This window comes from Capricornis sumatraensis, chromosome 10 (genome assembly GCF_032405125.1).
Source record: "Capricornis sumatraensis isolate serow.1 chromosome 10, serow.2, whole genome shotgun sequence".
NCBI classification, from domain to species: Eukaryota; Metazoa; Chordata; class Mammalia; order Artiodactyla; family Bovidae; genus Capricornis; species Capricornis sumatraensis.
In genome coordinates, this window is record NC_091078.1 from 95269743 (window position 1) to 95286282 (window position 16540).

Genomic DNA, 16540 nt, shown 5'->3' on the forward strand with positions numbered 1-16540 from the left:
AAATGACAATGCTCTAGTTACAGACTCTGCTGAAGTGGTTTCCATTTCTCCCTTCTCGCCTTACTCTCCTTTGCCATTTCTCCTCAACCCCCAGAGCCCACAGTCAGATGGCCGAGATGCTGACCAACCCCACCAGACTGCAGACTCCCTCAGCTTGAGGGGCAGAGGAGCCTGCTTCCCAGAGACACAGCTGCCCATGCCCCTCCGGCTCTCCAGGTGTAATGGAGCCTCAGAATCGGCCAGACCACTCCACTACCTCCACACAGCGTCTCTTCCCACCCAAGCACAGGGTTTACTGCAGGTGGAGGGATTCTTGAGTTCAGGAGCTGGGAAAACAACTGCAGCAATTGACTGTTTGGAAAACAATTTACAGTTTACAAAACACTCTTTTCCTTTATCTCATGGGAATGCTCAGTGCCACCCTGTGAGGCAAGCAGGGCGGGAACCAACAGCCCCAGTTTGCAGACTGAGGCAAAGAGGCTCTGGAGGGTGAGGTCACTGCCCTGGGGCTGCCAGGATGGAGTAAGGTGAGGCTGGGCCGGAGGAGAGCAGGACTCCACACAGAGCATCCAGACAACCCCTCCCAGAGAGGGGATGAAAGGCCAGAGTGGCTCCAAGTCAGAGAGGCAGTGGCCAAACTACTGCTTGTAAGACTCAGGAATCTTGCTCCAAAATAAACGTGCGCATAGGGGCATGGTGTGCACACGAGCAGGGGAGTGTGTGTGTAAGTGTGTTCACGTGCTTGGAAACATGGGTACCTGGACACATGAGTACATGCATGCAAGGGCATGGTACACGCAAGGGTGTGTATGGGGGTAGGTAGTATGGGTATGAGAAATGTGTGTCAGTGTGTGGGGGCCAAGGTATGTGTGTGCCTCTGAACTCTATGATATTAACTTTGAAAATAAGGCCCAACGATCTGCCCATTTGGGCTTCCCAAGTGGCTCAGTGCTAAAGAATCTGCCTACCAGTGCAGGAGATGTGGGTTCCATTCTTGGGTCGGGAAGATCCTCTAGAGAAGGCAATGGCACCCCACTCCAGTATCCTTGCCTGGAAAATCCCATGGGCAGAGGAGCCTGCTGGGCTACAGTCCATGGGGTCGCAAAAGATCTGGACACAACTTAGTGACTAAACAACAACAATCTGTCCATTTATTTGTCTGTTTTTCTGAATATTTTCTATTTTTCTGAAGTGTCAAGCAGAGAACTAGGCACAGAGAGGTGCCCAAGAAATACGGGGGTCTTGCTGCCACAACTCAACCTGTGACAGTCTTGCCTGGGGAGGTTTTTACCAAGCCTAGACCCTTCTGCTCAGACCTCCTCTCCCACTGAGATCCTATCTCCACTGCAGGACCCTCCACTTCACGTTGCCCAGAGCTGTGAAAGCACTCTGTCTGCCTTCCCAGAGCATCAGACAGATCTAGGGTGTCTGTAGTGACTCTGTAAGACACAGCCTAGGGACCAGCCCCCATCACCCTTCTTCAGCCATCTCCCAGCTCAGGAAAGGCTACCTTCCCAGACCCACATGCCCCTTCACATAGCCAGTTCCCCCTTGGACAGGCTCTTCTCTAGTAAAAACGTTCACAGTATCGCCCTCTCTCCCACACACACACACACACACTCGCACACAGGACGCCCCAAGGCCCCAGGCTGGACAAGCAGCCTCTCTCACCCCACCCCAACCTCCACACTCCCAGCCAATTAACCTACAGCCTTGGCCAAGCTGCTGGGGCCTCTGCCAGAACACCCACTCCTTCCGGGGAAGATAGCTGGTTTATAATCTCTCCCATCAGTGAGACAGCAGCAAATTAAGAAATATGAACTCTGGATTTCAGGACGGCCCACAGCCCGAACCTCCCAGAGGCCGGAGATCTACTTCCTTTCACTGATCTGTGGGTCAGCAAATTCCCATGATTTCCACTTTCTTGAAATTCCAGCTTTGTTTGGTGCCAGAGGAGAGAGAGGCAGGAAGGATTGCTGAGTTCCCCCAATACCATCTCTCCCACGCCAGGGTCTCAGCCCAGCCTCAGGCAGGGGTAGGCTGGAATTCTCAGGAGTGGCATCTCTGGGTTGTTGATTACACCACAATACACAGGCTAGGTGTCAAACACTTAGGCAGTGGGTCTGCACAGAATGTTATGGGGAATTCTAGGTTTGCGACATTTTTTTCCACCGTGGAGAACCCCAATTCTCTACAGAGGGAGGTTACAGGTGAGAAAAAGCACTTTGGACTTACTAAACCCCCTCTTGGTAAGAGTTTTCAACTCAACCATATCTGAGGTCCCTTCCGGCTCCAAGTTCTGTAATTATTTGGGATTATTTTCCCATGGGGATATATCTAACTTTATGAGACACCATTGGAACAACAAGATTCATTTCAGAGCCAGATGTTGAGACCACCCGCCCTGTGCCGTCAGCAGCAGGCATGGCATTCCAGCCCCTGGCCAGCTCATGGGACCTGTGCTGGCTGCTTTGCTGACTTAGAATAGCCTCGGATGGGATGGTATAAACTGACCTCAAGTTCAGGGTTCTAAGCAGGAATTTCCTTCTTAAGGTCTCAGTATCTTCCTTATAAGGGCTTCCCAGGGGGCTCAGATGGTAAAGAATCCACCTGCCTACGTAGGAGATGTGGGTTCCATCCCTGAGTTGTCACGCACCCCTGGAGGAGGGAATGGCAACCCACTCCAGTATTCTTGCCCGGGAAATCCCATGGACAAAGAAGCCTGGCAGGCTATAGTCTATGGGGTCACAAAAGAGTCAGACACGACTGAGCCACTAAATAACAACAACAATTTTCCTTATAGAGCCAGACTCGTCCCCTCCTCACTGGCTTCACCCTCTCCTTCCCCACAAGGGCACCACTGCTATTGGAGAATTGTTGGTCACGTCAAATCTGACTTTTTAGCCACGGTCTCAAATTAGAGCCTCAGACATGTGCCATTACTCTCTCACGCACTCATTTCCCCGGCTTTCGTAGCTCATTAAGGGAGCTAATGGAACCGATTTTGCAGCTATGGATGAGTTGGCCCCACGCCAGATGAGACCTCGCTTCATTAAGTTCTGGCTGTATCCTGTCCTCCTGAGCGGCTGAGTTCCAGGGAGGTCGGCTCGCATGACGCTCCTGACCCCAGATGCCTGGGCCCCGTCTGAACGCCGGATGACTGACGGAGTTACACCCCCTTTGCAACAACCGTCCCTCCCTGGTGCTCGGCCAGTGCTGCGTTGGCCACGGTGCTTGTTCACAGACACCACCTCATTCAGGACTCACCATCTGCTGAGGAGAACCAGCATCGTCCTTTTCCTGTGGGGAAGCCGTGACTCTGAGAGGTGAAGTGACCTGCCCAGAGTCACAGCACTGGGTCGTGAGAGTCAAAACTGGGACCCACAACGCAAGAATACTAGAACTCTATATCGCCAAGCCTATGATTTAATAGAAAAATCTGTAATCATTTTTTAAAATCCAGATGCATATCAAAATTATCCTAAAATTTTTTGGAAAAAAAAAAAAAAACTTAGACCCAGACCCATTGGCTTCTAGGCAGTGAGGACAATGCAGGCAGCTGCCGTGCTCCTTTTATGCATGGAGCTCAGCCCCACAACCCTGGGGCTAGACCAGGCTCTGCCATTTAATGATTGTTAACAGCCCCGGCAGTTCACAGAGCGCCTTGTGGGTACCAGGCACTTTACACACACCTGAGCTTTTATCCTTCAACAAGGACACCACTGACCATCATTCTCAACTGAGGAGACAGAGGCTCAGGAAGGTTTTATAGCTTCTCTGGGTCACAAGTGTCACACAGGGCCACCTCTGAGTCCAGGAGTCCTTTGGGAACCAGGAGTCAACCCTCATGCCCAGGGAGGACTGCCCATTTTACAGATTTCTTCCTGACCCCTACGAACATTTACTGGTCCTGCCTGGGGGCCAGGCCTGGAGCTGAAGTTGGGAATGCTGCCACAGACTGCCCCCCAGGACCTGGGGGTCTATGGATGAGTTACTGCTGGTTAGGATGCTTGGTGAGGATGTAGGCACTAAGGAACTGGGCCTGGATCCTTCTCCTCCCTTTTTCTTTCCTTCCAGATTTAGAACCTGGCACAGCAGAACCAGGAACAAGGAGGGCCCCCAAAGAGCTGCTCCCAAACCAGGCCAAGGCTGGGGTATCTGATGGCCAGGAATGAGAGGAAAGTGGCTTGACTGGCTTGGAGCCTCCCTAATCACCGGCCACCAGAGTCCTGGGAGGTGGGAATGGCTGGGGCTCTGAGCCCAGTATCTGCCTGGGAAGCTCTGCCAGCAGGAGAGCCAACACACATTTTGAAATTGTCAAATCTCAGGGGGCTTCCATGGTGGCTCAGTGGTAAAGAATCCACCTGCCAATGCAGGAGACACGGCTTCAAACCCTGACCTGGGGAGATCCTGCATACCGTGGCGCAACGGAGCCCATGCACCACAACTGCTGAAGCCTCGTACTCTAGAGCTGCTGCTCCGCAACAAGAGACGCCGCTGCAATGGGAAGCCCGCACGTCGCAACTAGAGACAGCCTGGGCAGGAGTGAAGATCCAGCACCGCCAAGAAAAAATAAATAAAACAATTAAAAAAAAACAAAAACCCTAAAGAACACAAGACTCCTTCAGCTTGCTAAATTTTGGTGGCCTCAGTTTGTCTGCCTCCTACCAGCCCCAGAAAACCTAGAAACGAAGGTAGAAGTGCCAGGTTAGGTGAGGGTTGGGGTAGGGGAAGAATGCTTCTGGAAAGAGGAAGCTAAGCCAGGCTCCCAGGGAGGGGGAGAACCAGTGGGAACACAGGTGCTAGCTGGAGCAGGTGTGGGTCCCACTGGGCTCTGGGTCAGACAGACCTGCATGCTGGATGCAGGGGCCAGTTCCATCCGATCCGCACTGAACCAATCTGGAAAATGGGGACAGTGACAGTACTTATTGAGAACACACAGAGGGCTCAGACAAGCACAGTGCCAAGTGCACAGAGTAGAAATGGGCTTTGAGGTTTGCTTGGCTTCAGGATTCCCCCTGGGTCTCGCTCTGATGTGGCCTCATGTTCTTCACCTCCCTGGTCACCAGAATTGGGGGCAATTCAGGTACAGCCTCTAGGACCCAGAGAGGCTGATCCCCTCCAGTCCAGCAGGTCACAGGAAACAGATCCTGAGAGGGGCAGGACCAGGCTGTGCAGAAGTAGACTAAGAGTCAAAAGTCTATGGATATTGGGACTTCCCTGGTGGACCAGTGGTTAAGCCTTTCCAATCCAGAGGTATGGTACGGGCTCCATACCTGGTTGGGCTAAGATCTCACATATCTCGCAGCCAAAAAACCAAAGCATAAAACAGAAGCAATATTATAACAAATTCAAAAAAGACTTTAAAAATGGTCCACGTTAAAAAAAAAAGTCTATGGATACCGTGTTGCTGTGAAAGACTTGGTGAGGAGGGGCAGATCCTCCAGGGTGTGGGAAGATCAGGGCTGATCTCAGGGAAGGGACCCTGGGGCATGGGAACCACAGCTGAGTGCTAGGGACCTAAACCAGGGGATTGACCTGGCCCTCAGCTTGGGCAGACTGGAGGTAGGGGCACATTCCCACTCTCCCAGGTGGCAGATACTTTTATATCCTGGACTCCTTCATGCCTCCATTCAAGCAATGTCCCCTTCTGCAAAGTATGTAGTGACCTTGACCTTAATGACCTGAACCCCAGCTCCTCATCTGTGAAATGGGCCTGCAGTCTCCTCACCTATGGTACTGAGGGGAGGGGAGCAGGCAGGTCTGAGACTATGGGCACCTGTTTTATAGGTAGGGAAAGAGGCCCAGAAAAAGCTAGAACCTCCTTCCGCTCCCAGAGGTTACGCAGTGTGTAAGTGGCAGGATCAGAGCTCCCTCTGCCCCAGGAGGTGGCAGACCCCAGCATCCGGCCCACAGCCTTCCCACAGTGGGTGAGGAGAAGCCACACAGGTGTCTTGTGAACCCGAGCACATACTCAGAGGGTCTGGCTTCTCTTATCGTCTAACTTCTTAGAGGAAAAGAGGATTTTTCTGTCAAAATCAGCTACATAACTGGTGAAACGTTAGCCTGGTTCTGTTTCTTCTGTGATAGCATAAAAATAAGACATCTTCATCCTAAGACAGGAAAATTCTTAGCAAATGTGTTTTAGTTTAACCTAAAAAAGGTCTCTTCTACCTATAGCTGATTCATGTTGAGGTTTGACAGAAAACAGCAAATTTCTGTAAAGCAATTCTCTCTCAATAAAAAATAAATTTAAAAAAAAAAGGAGGGGTCTCTTCAATGGTCCCTCCTCATGAAGAGACCCCACCATGGCCACAAAGTCCGTGCCCCCAGCTGACCAGCGGTGCCCACAGACCCCGCGCAGGACTACAGAGGACTGGCGGGTGTGGAGAGGGTGGCTGAGGCCATGCCCAAGCGACCCCTGCAGAGGCCCCAGCTGGCCATGCCTGTGCTCAGCTCTGGAGAAGGGCCCCAGCACACCCGAGCCCTCAGAAGAATGACAGCTGGTCTCTCCCCTGGAGGACGAAGATGAGAAAGGAACACAAAGTGGGGGGTGGGGGGTTGGAGGCAAGACGGCACCACCCCCAGAGGCGTGGTGCTCAGACCCCCGGGAGCCTTCTAGTTCCACCCCCAGACTGACTCTTCTCGAAGCCAACCTCATATCTGCTCTGCATCTCTCCCGCTTCCCCTGGCTTCATCCGCGTCCCTGCAGCTCCCCACACAGGCCTGGGTGAGCACCAGCAGCCAGGTTCCTCCCCGGGGAGACAGGGAAACTGGCTCCCCAGGCTTCCAGCCTCGCTTGGCGCCTGGCCCCTTTCTCTTTGCTGCTCCGGTTGGGTTAGAAGGCTCCAGGCCTTCGACACCCGACCCCTGGCTCCTGGGAGAAGTCTCTGGAGCCATGGTCGTGAGGAAGAAGTAGAAGGGGGAGGAAGGCCCCGCCCTGTGGGCAGCCAGGGTGACGGCCTGGCAGCGCTGAGGGACACTCCTGCCACGGGAATGGGCTGAGTGACTCACCCTCCCTCTCCCAGGCCTCCAAGGGTAAGGACACACCCCAGTACAGGCTCAGCTGACTCAGGGCGTGAACCGAGTCATACAGAGCGTGGAGAGGGGTCTTCAAACCTGAGTCATCATCGCCCAGCTCCTGTCCCTAGTAGGACACATACCCAACCGGTGGGGTCACCACATCTGACTGTTCCTGTGGCCACACCACTGCCAGCTGGCCCAGGAGAGGCATCTTGGGGCATCCTCTTCATAGCCTTCTTAGAAGGGGAGCCCTTGAGAAGCAGAGTACCCAGCCCTTACCTTACCAATGGGTAGACTGACCTGCGAGAGGGGCCCCATTCCTGACCCACTGACAGGGCACACAGGGAAGGAAGGTTGAGAGCCACCATCTGGCTGCCAGACAGGCCAGGGTTCCAGGGTTCCTTCACCTTTCTGAATCTCAATCTCCGTATCAGTGACAAGGTGGTGATAAGCACCCATTCTTAGATTCTGTGTTTGCGTCAGCATGTTGGAAGCATTCAAAGCAACAAGTGGGTGCTCTTACCCTCACCCCCACCCCCTGTGCCACTGCCTACCAGAGGGCATGGAGAGCACCAGCCAGGCCCTCGGGCACACCCCAAGAAGGGGGCTTGTGTGGGTTCACGGAACAGCTATGGAATAAACCATGAGTTCCTTGGGGGCTTCCCTGGTGGCTCAGATGGTGAAGAATCTGCGGAAGACCTGGATTCAATCTCTGGGTCAGGAAGATCCCCTGGAAAAGGGAATGGCTACCCACTCCAGTATTCTTGCCTGGCGAATCCCTTGGTGGCTGAGCCCTTAAGAACGAGGCAGTGAAACTGGCAGGTCAAGGCTCTGGCCCTTCACACTCCTGAAATAGACTATGAGCCACACTGAGGTGGGGGTGGGGACAGGTGCAGGGTGCAGGCTAGAGGGCCAGCGGCTCAGGGGTGCTCAGCCCAGGAGTGCAGGGCGGCACACAGTCTCACAGGTGGCACCTCGAGTCTCCGAGCCCTTCTGCAGGCTCCTTCAGCCCCTCTCTCCCCAACCTCAACCCAGGAATCCTGGAGGGGGTCCCAGTCTTGCATCACTGTCCCAAGCAAACGACTCAACCATTTAGCCATAAAAGGAGACCCACCGGCGGAGGCCACAGCCAAGGCTGACTTCCCACACCCCACGGGGACGCCTCAGGTTACAGGTTTGACGCTACAGCTCCAGCTGCCAAGGCGGCAGCACCCAGTCAAGGCCAGGAGCAGGAGGAAACACTGAGCAGCGAGGGTGTGGGCGGGGCCCCTCCTTCTTGTCCTACCCCCGTCTGGTCCCTGGGGGTGGGACAGACTTTCAGGGTGACTAGGATGAGTCCTGAGCACCGGAGCAGCCCCCATCTGTCCTCTGCCTGCCCTCAGCCAACACCAAGCCCGAAACCCACAGGACAGAGGGGCAGGGTCTGAGAGGGGAGCAACCGAGTGACAGTGGGGGAAACAGAGCCGGGAGAGAAGAAAGGAGAAGGACAAGGAGGCGGAGAAGACAGAAAGGGAGAGCGTCACAAAGGGAAAGCAGCAAGCACAAAGCCACAGTCAAAAGAGAAAAGCGATCTTAATCCCAAACCGGCAAAAAATAAAACCCAAATCAATTTTCTCAGCGTCTCTGACCTGTCCGGTGCTGAAAAGGCCTCCTGAGGCACCTTGTTCCCCGAAAGGGCCACCTGGTACCCCTGCCCTAAACACACCCCCACAGTTCCCACACAGCAGGATTTTAATCACAATTACACTGGGCCTAATCCAGTTAGTTCCCAAAGGGCAGAGGGTGGGGAGGGGATTCTTTCACACCATTCTTTCCAACCCTAGAAGCGGCTGGCTGCCCCAGGTGCAGTGTGAGCCGAAGTGAGTCCTCACGAAGGCCAAGAATGTGCTGCTAAGAAATGCACCATAAAGAAGGCTGAGCACCAAAGAATCAATGCTTTTCAACAGTGTTGTTGGAGAAGACTCTTGAGAGTCCCTTGGACTGCAAGATTAAAGCAGTTAATCCTAAAAGAAATCAACCTTGAATATTCATTGGATGGACTGATGCTGAAGCTGAAGCTCCAATCTCTGGCCACGACATGCAGAGCCAACCCACTGGAAAAGACTCTGATGCTGAGAAAGATTGAAGGCAGAGGAGAAGGGGGTGACAGAGGAGGAGATGGATGGCATCACTGACTCAATGAACATCAATCTGAGCAAGCTCCAGATGGTGAAGGACAGGGAAGCCTGGCATACTGCAGTCCATGGGGTCACAAAGAGTCGGACACGACTGAGTGGCTGAACAACAACAAAGAAATGTACTCAGGCCGCCTCAAATGAGAGCCCTGCGCCTACAGGCTCTTGCTGTCTCACGGCACGATCCTGGGGATTTTAGCCACCAAGACCAACTTCTGCTTCCCACCACATATTCAAGCCCCTTGCCACAAAGACAATTGTTTTGCAAAAAATTCTCAAACTGTCTTTTTCCAAGGTTACTCGGGGAGAAGGCGGAAGGAAGCCCAGAGTCTGGTCCTCTCTCAAGCCCAGGCAGCCTCTCATGTGAAGCCACACAAGGCCCCAAAGAGGCGGGAGAGAGGGCAGCAAAGTTCTCCTGAGAAAAGGTGGGAGCCTGCGGGAGCTGACTGGGGCTGTGGTCTCCCTACCTCTAGAGCAGCAGACCCGCCCATCCAGGTAGGGCCTGGCACCCACTTTCACAGCATAGGTGTGCTGGCAAGGCGCCTCACCCAGGGACAACCGCTGTCTCCAGTCCTTGCTTGGTGGCCATCGCCTTTAGACACATGGCAGCCAGTTGCCAGGCTGGGACCAGATGAGGCTGGGGGCCTGCAAAGGCAGACGCTCCACCTGCTGCACCCTCGCAGGGGCCTCCTACGAGGATGTCCCAAGGAGGCCCTGGGAGAGGAAGATGAGGGATCCGAGTAGGAGAGCAACTTCCCCAAGTGCCAACCTGGGGACCAGGCAGACACGTAACAGACCTCTGTTGTCAGGGAGACTAGGCTCTGGGCTGAACAATAACCCAGGTGACCCAGAAGTCCCTACAGCATCCCTGGAAATAGCATTCAACAAGGGTCCTGGTGACACTACGAAAGAAAGTTCTGGGAGAAGGAGGGCGGGTTTCTATCCACCTAGTGAGGAAGGGCACCAAAGACAGACAGACGCCTCAATGCGGGAGACCCAGGTTCGATCCCTGGGTTGAGAAGACCCCTGCAGAAGGAAGTGCCAACGTACTCCAGTACTCTTACTTGGGAAATCCCATGGACAGAGGAGCCTGGTCGGCTGCAGCCCATGAGGTAAAAAGAGTCGGACACGACTGAGCAGCTAACACTTTCAATTTCGCTTTCTAGTTTAGTGGGATGACGTATGAATCTGAGTTGTGACAAATGGCGAAGGAGAGCCACCGATGACCTTTCCCCAATCCTTCAAACCCTACATAACTGCCTCTTCTTCCACAGGGCCCTTTGGTCCCTCCACAGCTCCCCAGAGTTTGTTAGGGCCTGGACACCACTTGCCGAGACGAGCATATCCTACAAGGACACAAGACTGGGAGTGAGGAAGCAGTACCCACAGCAAGTGCTGAGTTGTGCAAACCAGGCATGTTGTCACACACACACACACACCCCGTGTCCTCCTCTGTCATCCACATTTTTCTCAGACCAGAGGCCTGCATGAAAGCTGGCAGTCTCTTCCAGGAAACCTCCCCTGGCTGGCCCAGTCCTGACAGTTTCCTCTCGCCCACTCACCAATCTAACTTCCTGCCTGTGGCACCCTGGACTTTTGCTGGGCTGGGCTTGTCTGAGGCTCACAAGGCTTGAGATGAACCATACACCCTTTCTGAGGCAGTCCCACAGCTAGCACGGGCCTTGTGTGCTGGCTTTGCTGGGGGGAACCACCACCTGTCTACTCCCAAGCATAGCACCCTGCACAATGAGGAGAGCTGGACAGATGCAAGCAAACAGCAGCAGGATCACCTGGGGCCCAGTGCGCTCATGGATGACGCTGTTAGCCTTCTTCCAGGAGCCAAGTGTCAGAGACCCTCCGATGTCCCCACAGACTTGCATGAGGCATGAGGTGAGTTAGGCACCAAGACTCTGAGGTCAAACTGCCTAGACACATGCCCCAGTCCTGCCACACACCAGCCGGCCATCTTGGGCAAGCAGATCACCTCTCTGAGTATCAGTGTCTTCATCCATAAAATGGGAATGAAAAGAGTTAGGTAAGATAACGTGTATTGTGCACAGGGCCAGGGCCTGGCAGACAAAACACTCTGGAAGACTGTCAGCCATTCCTGGGAGTATCAGACCCGACAACACCAAGGCCTGAAGCCTGGAGACATGGCATCAGTTCCTGGCTGGGGTGGAAAAATGATTCTGAAAGTCCCAGCAGAGGGGATCCTGACAGCAGGCTCGGAGCACAGCTGCTGAAACTGAGTGAGGCCGGCTGGGCAGGGCCAGAAGCATCTCAAAACAATCCCCCCTGGGACTTTCCTGGTGGCTGAGTGGAAGAGAATCTGCCTGCCAATGCAGGGGACATGGTTTCGACCCCTGATTCGGGAAGATCCCACATCCCACAGGGCAGCTAAGCCTGGGCACCACAACTATTGAATCCGTAACTACTAAAGCCTGTGAGCCTTAGAGTCCGTGCTCTGCCACAAGAGAAACCACCGCAATGAGAAGCCTGAGCACCGCTAGAGAGTAGCCTCCACCTGTCGCAACTAGAGAAAAAGCTCGCGTAGCCATGAAGACCCAGTATAGCGAAAAATAAAGAAATAATTTAAAAACTGTCCCCAAATCCTGCTATTTGCGTTTCATAGGGTTTGACACCCTCCCTAAGATCCTCATTTCAAAAAACAAACTGCCCATTTCTGGCAGTTCAGAAGGCTACTTGAGTCTGATAGTACTTGAGTTACTCAGATTCTTTCCTTTCAAGAGAGGGGCGGCCTGGAGAGATGCAGTAAAACCACTAGTGGGGACTCCATTGTATGAGGCAGCCAGCCCTCCACATGCTTCCTGATGTGTAAACCAGAGGCCCTGCAGAGGGTGATCTGACCGGTCTGGAGGTGGTAGGTGAAGAGGTGGCAGCTGCTAAATGAGAAAGTACCTGGCCTGCCAGGCAGCCCCACCCAGCCTCAAATCCAGCTCCACAGCACCAGCGCCAACAGGCCAGCCCCACCCATGGAGCAACACAGGGACCTCCTGGCATGTGGATTCAACACCCTAAAACTCCACTCTGACAATTCAGGACGAAGAGGGCACTGGGAGCCCCAGGGGCTCCTAACATTTTTCAGTGGACCCAGAGGTTGGACAGCAGGAATGGAAAAGAAGACTCTCACTGCAGACCCCCTCAAGCTACTCAAGCCTTTGTTTTTTGTTTCCTATGATTTACTTTTAATTGAAGGATAATTGCTTTAAGATATTGTGTTGGTTTCTGCCACACATCAGCATGAATCAGCCATAAGTATACATATGTTCCGTCCCTCTGGAACCTCACTCCCACAAGCCTTTGTTTTCATTTATCTAACTGTCACTATCACTTCTGCCTGCCAGGCGGCCAGGGACCACACGTGTACTTGGCAGAAAGTCAGGAGGGGAGATAATTCTGGTCTCTGCTATAATTTCCCATCCCAATCAAGTCATGTGACTTCTGACCACTAACTCCAGGTCCTGACTTTCTTACATGGATAAGGCTTGAGGGACTGGGTCTCCATGTGGAGGGGTGGCTGTGTCCACTTAGGAGTGAAGATATGGGGTGTCAATAAACCAGTTAGCCCTGGAAGGGATCACAAACAAGAGGTCAGCAGGAGGCAGTCCCCTGCCCCAGATACTTGGCAGGCAGCCCTCCAGTTCCTGCCGAAGGGACTACAGAGGTGCTAAGGGTGGTGTGGAGACTGGAATGACGGCACTGCGGGTAGAAGCTGCCTCGGGAGAGAGTCGCTGAGTGTGAGGGAGCCCAAGACAGATCAGGCCAAGTGGTCAGGGGCTCAGGGAAAGGAGAAGAGGCCCAGCTCCCCAGGAAGGAGGAGCCTGCTTCTCTGGGGCCCCCAAAGAATAGCAACAGCTACAGGGATACCGACCACAGCTCTTCCTGTTTTATGAGTGTCTGCTGTGTTCCAGGCTTCATGCCAAGCACTATCTATCACTTTGAGCAACAGGGCCAGGAGGAGGCACGAAGAGAGGACAGGACACTAGGCCTGGCCCACAAATGGCAGAGACGGCCTGGACAAAGCCAGATTACAAGACAAGGAGAGGTCTGCCTGGGAAGGGATGTAGGTCCAGGGAAGCAGAAAGGCCAGAGCCCAGGGCCTCTGCTTAGGCTGACCAGGGGCAATTGGGGAGACAGCTAGGCAGAAGCAGAGAGAGGGCTGAGACCCACTCAGGGACTGACTGAGCTCCTGGGGCCCAAGACAGGCCATGTGCTGAGGTCTCCTGGTCCTGGCCCTCCTGTGAAGGGGCAGAGGCTGTAAACAGAAAGGTTTATAGCCTAGTTGGGTGGGGATTTGGTCACTGGAGTGGGGTGGGGGGTGGCAAAAACAAGAAGGTGCAGGGGTCGGGGCCTCATCAAATCCATGTCCCCCTTGCAGACCAACCTAGCACCAAATTCCGAAGATCCCAAGCCAACATCTCTAGCCACGCTCACCCAAAAAGCCTAAAGGGGAACAATAGGGGAATCTGTTCTGGGTCTGCCCCCTTTCCAGTCCACAACAGGGACCACTGAGGCCCTAGATTCAAGAGCAGGTGCTCTGAAAGTTGCTGCAGTCAGAAGTTCCCCCAAGTCACTTATTAGACACAGCACCTGCGGGAAAAGGCTTAGAGCCAGTCCTGCTTAAGCCAGTGCTGCCTGGGCCCGTGAACTCCAGCCGCCCACTCCATCCCTGTCTCACTCACAGCCTCTGGAGTACCACACGCGGTGGTCGGAGCTCAGCCCTGGCTCATAGGGCCAAAACCTCAGTATTAAGAAGAGGCCTCAGATGGCCCCTTGCCCACCCAGGCTGCACCCTGATCCAAGCAGGAGTGAAAGGGCCAAGATGCTGCTGAAGGAGACAATGAAGATTGTCACTGCTCACTTCCTTAGCTCCACTTCCCCTCAGAAGAGCCACCCTTTTCCTGAAGGACTTGGGAGAATCCCCTGCCAGGGGCTCCAGAAGGGCCTCCCAACCCCACTCCACGGCTGGGTTCATATGCAAAGCTGTGCCTGAGACCCAGCCTCACCAGCCCAGGCTTGAGACCTTCCAGACCCATCCTCACGATCCCTTCCAAGACCACCCTGGGGAGATGACCCCCTCTATCACTCCTGGTGCCACTGGGAAAGACACAGGGAGCTGGGCCCAGGTTCCTGCTCAGATACTTGCAGACTCCGTGCCCTAAGCAAGTCCTGTGGCCTCTCCAGGCCTGTGCCAGGCCCTATACCACTTTCCCTACATGCAAGATTCCATTCCAAGCTCACATCAGCTCCTTATCTTAACAACCCTTGAGCAGAGGAACCTGATTTTTGAGAGTCCAAGATCTAGTCCAAGGACACGGAGCTGGCAAATGCAGGCCAAAGATTAGAGCTACAACTGCAGGACTCTGGGCTCGCACTCGTAACTGCAAGGTCTGTAAAATGAGAAGATCCTCAGCTGTATGCTAACCTCCAGGAGCCACTCTCCTTGCCATGCTCTACCTATCCAAGGGGTCGCTGGCAGAGGCTGCAACTAAGTGAAGTTCCCAGTGAGGACACCAAGGGATTCGAGGTATGGGGCACGGTCCTGGGCCCAAAACTGTATGACCTAAGCCAGAACTACATAGCTCGGTCAGCCACCCTCAAGACTCCCGGGACTCCAACTGTATCAGTGAGGTCTTAACCAGGCCCACAGAGAGTCTATGGTGTGACGTGGCTAGATGGCTGGCCTGCCCTCTGCCCAGAAAACAGGGTGGATCAGGTCGGAGACAGGGCCTGCCCCTTTCAACATGGGTCTGGTTGACTCATCTGGAGCCCATGAGTAGCTTCCTGCCCACAGGGGCAGTGGGTATCAGTCTTGCCCACCAGTCAGCCCTGGGAGACTGTCACCACTCCAGCCTAGGCAGGCAGGGACCTCAGGAGAGCCCCATCCCAAGCTTTTGTGGGGACTCAGCCTCAGGCAGAAAGTAAGTGAAACCCATTCCAGTCAGAAGAGTTTCTCATAGAAGAAGCAGCCAAGCTGAATGCAGGTCCCCCTCAGGCCCAAACTCACAGGCCCAGCCAGAAACCCAGAGTCAGGAGTTACTCCCTCCTTGCTTCCGGGTACAGCAGGTTATACCCACAGCTGACTACACCCCTTGCTCCCTGGGACATTCTGAGCTTAGCTAAGCTAAGCTTCAGTTTCCCCATCTGTGAAGCAAGAGGGACCAAAAGCCCAACTTTACACACGTAAGAGGAGGAAACGGTAATGCTTAGCCTAAGAAGCTTAACAGAGGCCCTAGGCACAGCCCGCATCCACAGGTCGCTGCTGTTGGGCCCCCGCCCATGCGGGAGCGCGGGGTCACTGACCTTCAGGGCGCATTTCTGCCCAGTGCGCCGGTGGAAGCACTCCAGCACCTTGCCGTTCACACCCAAGCCCAGCACCTGCTTGGACAACTGGTAGTCATCGGTCACTGCGTACTTCTTGGGCTCCCGCCGCCCCCCGAGGGCGGGAGCGCCGGCGCAACAAGGTCCGCAGGGTGCACCTGACGGGGGCGCAGGGCCCCCCTGCTCCTCTGCTGTCTCCACGTCCATGGCCCCGCGGGGCGCTCAGAGGCGGCCCCAGCCTGGCGCGTCCGGGGCCACCTGGGAAAGAGACGAAGAGTGAGTTCCGCTCAGACTCCTTCAGTACACTCCAGCCATGGACGCCCTAAGCCGGACCGGGCTTCGGGCCGGGGACAGGGCTAGGAATGAGGAACGAGTTGCTGGAGAGGACGGACCCGCGGCAGGGGGCGGTGGTCACGCAAGCGGGGCACCAGGCGAGTCCTGCCCCGGCCACCGGTCAAGAGGGGAAAGCGCCGCGAGGTCCCGGGATTGGGAGGTGGGGGGGCCCTGTGAGGGCGTACCTGACGAGGGCGGACCTGACGGCAGCTCACGGGGCTGTGGCTGCCGGTAAGGGGCAGGGACAGGGGTCGCCAGAGGCCGCGGCCCTGAGCGCCCAGAGCTGAGTCGCGCCGCCGCCTGCCCACGTGACCGCTCCCCTCCCCCCGCGCGTCCCCGACTACAAGCCGGGCTGGGTCAGTCTTAAAGGGCCAGGCTGGCCCAGGCAGGACGGGGCGGGGCCGGACCCGCCTAGAGCGGCAGCAGAAATAGGGGGCGTGGCTTCCAGAGGGGGCGGAAACCTCCCAGGCTCCGCCCGCCGCTGGGGAAACCCAGCGCTAGAGCAGCCGGCTACAGCGTGGGCTGTGCGAGCAGCCAATTGTACAAGCCACCAAGGAAGTGGCAGCACAGAAAATCTTCTCTTGGAGCCCCAGGTAGCCCCTGGAATCGGGTGTTTTCTCTGGAAGATCCCAAAAGGCCCTCCGGTACAATGTGTAAGGTTTCCAACT

The 16540-nt window shown here is 55.0% G+C and overlaps 1 protein-coding gene across 1 annotated transcript in view; it reads right to left on the reverse strand.

The window, feature by feature from the left end:
• Nucleotides 1–16172, reverse strand: part of MAPKAPK3 (MAPK activated protein kinase 3) — a 28492-nt gene extending 12320 nt beyond the window's left edge. Inside the window, exons 1-2 of the mRNA XM_068981945.1 lie at nt 16058–16172; nt 15522–15797 (exon numbers count right to left, since the gene is read on the reverse strand). Of these exons, the coding sequence (XP_068838046.1) occupies nt 15522–15746 (225 nt within the window). The 5' untranslated portion in view covers nt 15747–15797; nt 16058–16172. The remainder of the gene's footprint in view (nt 1–15521; nt 15798–16057) is intronic.
• Nucleotides 16173–16540: the final 368 nt, after the last annotated feature.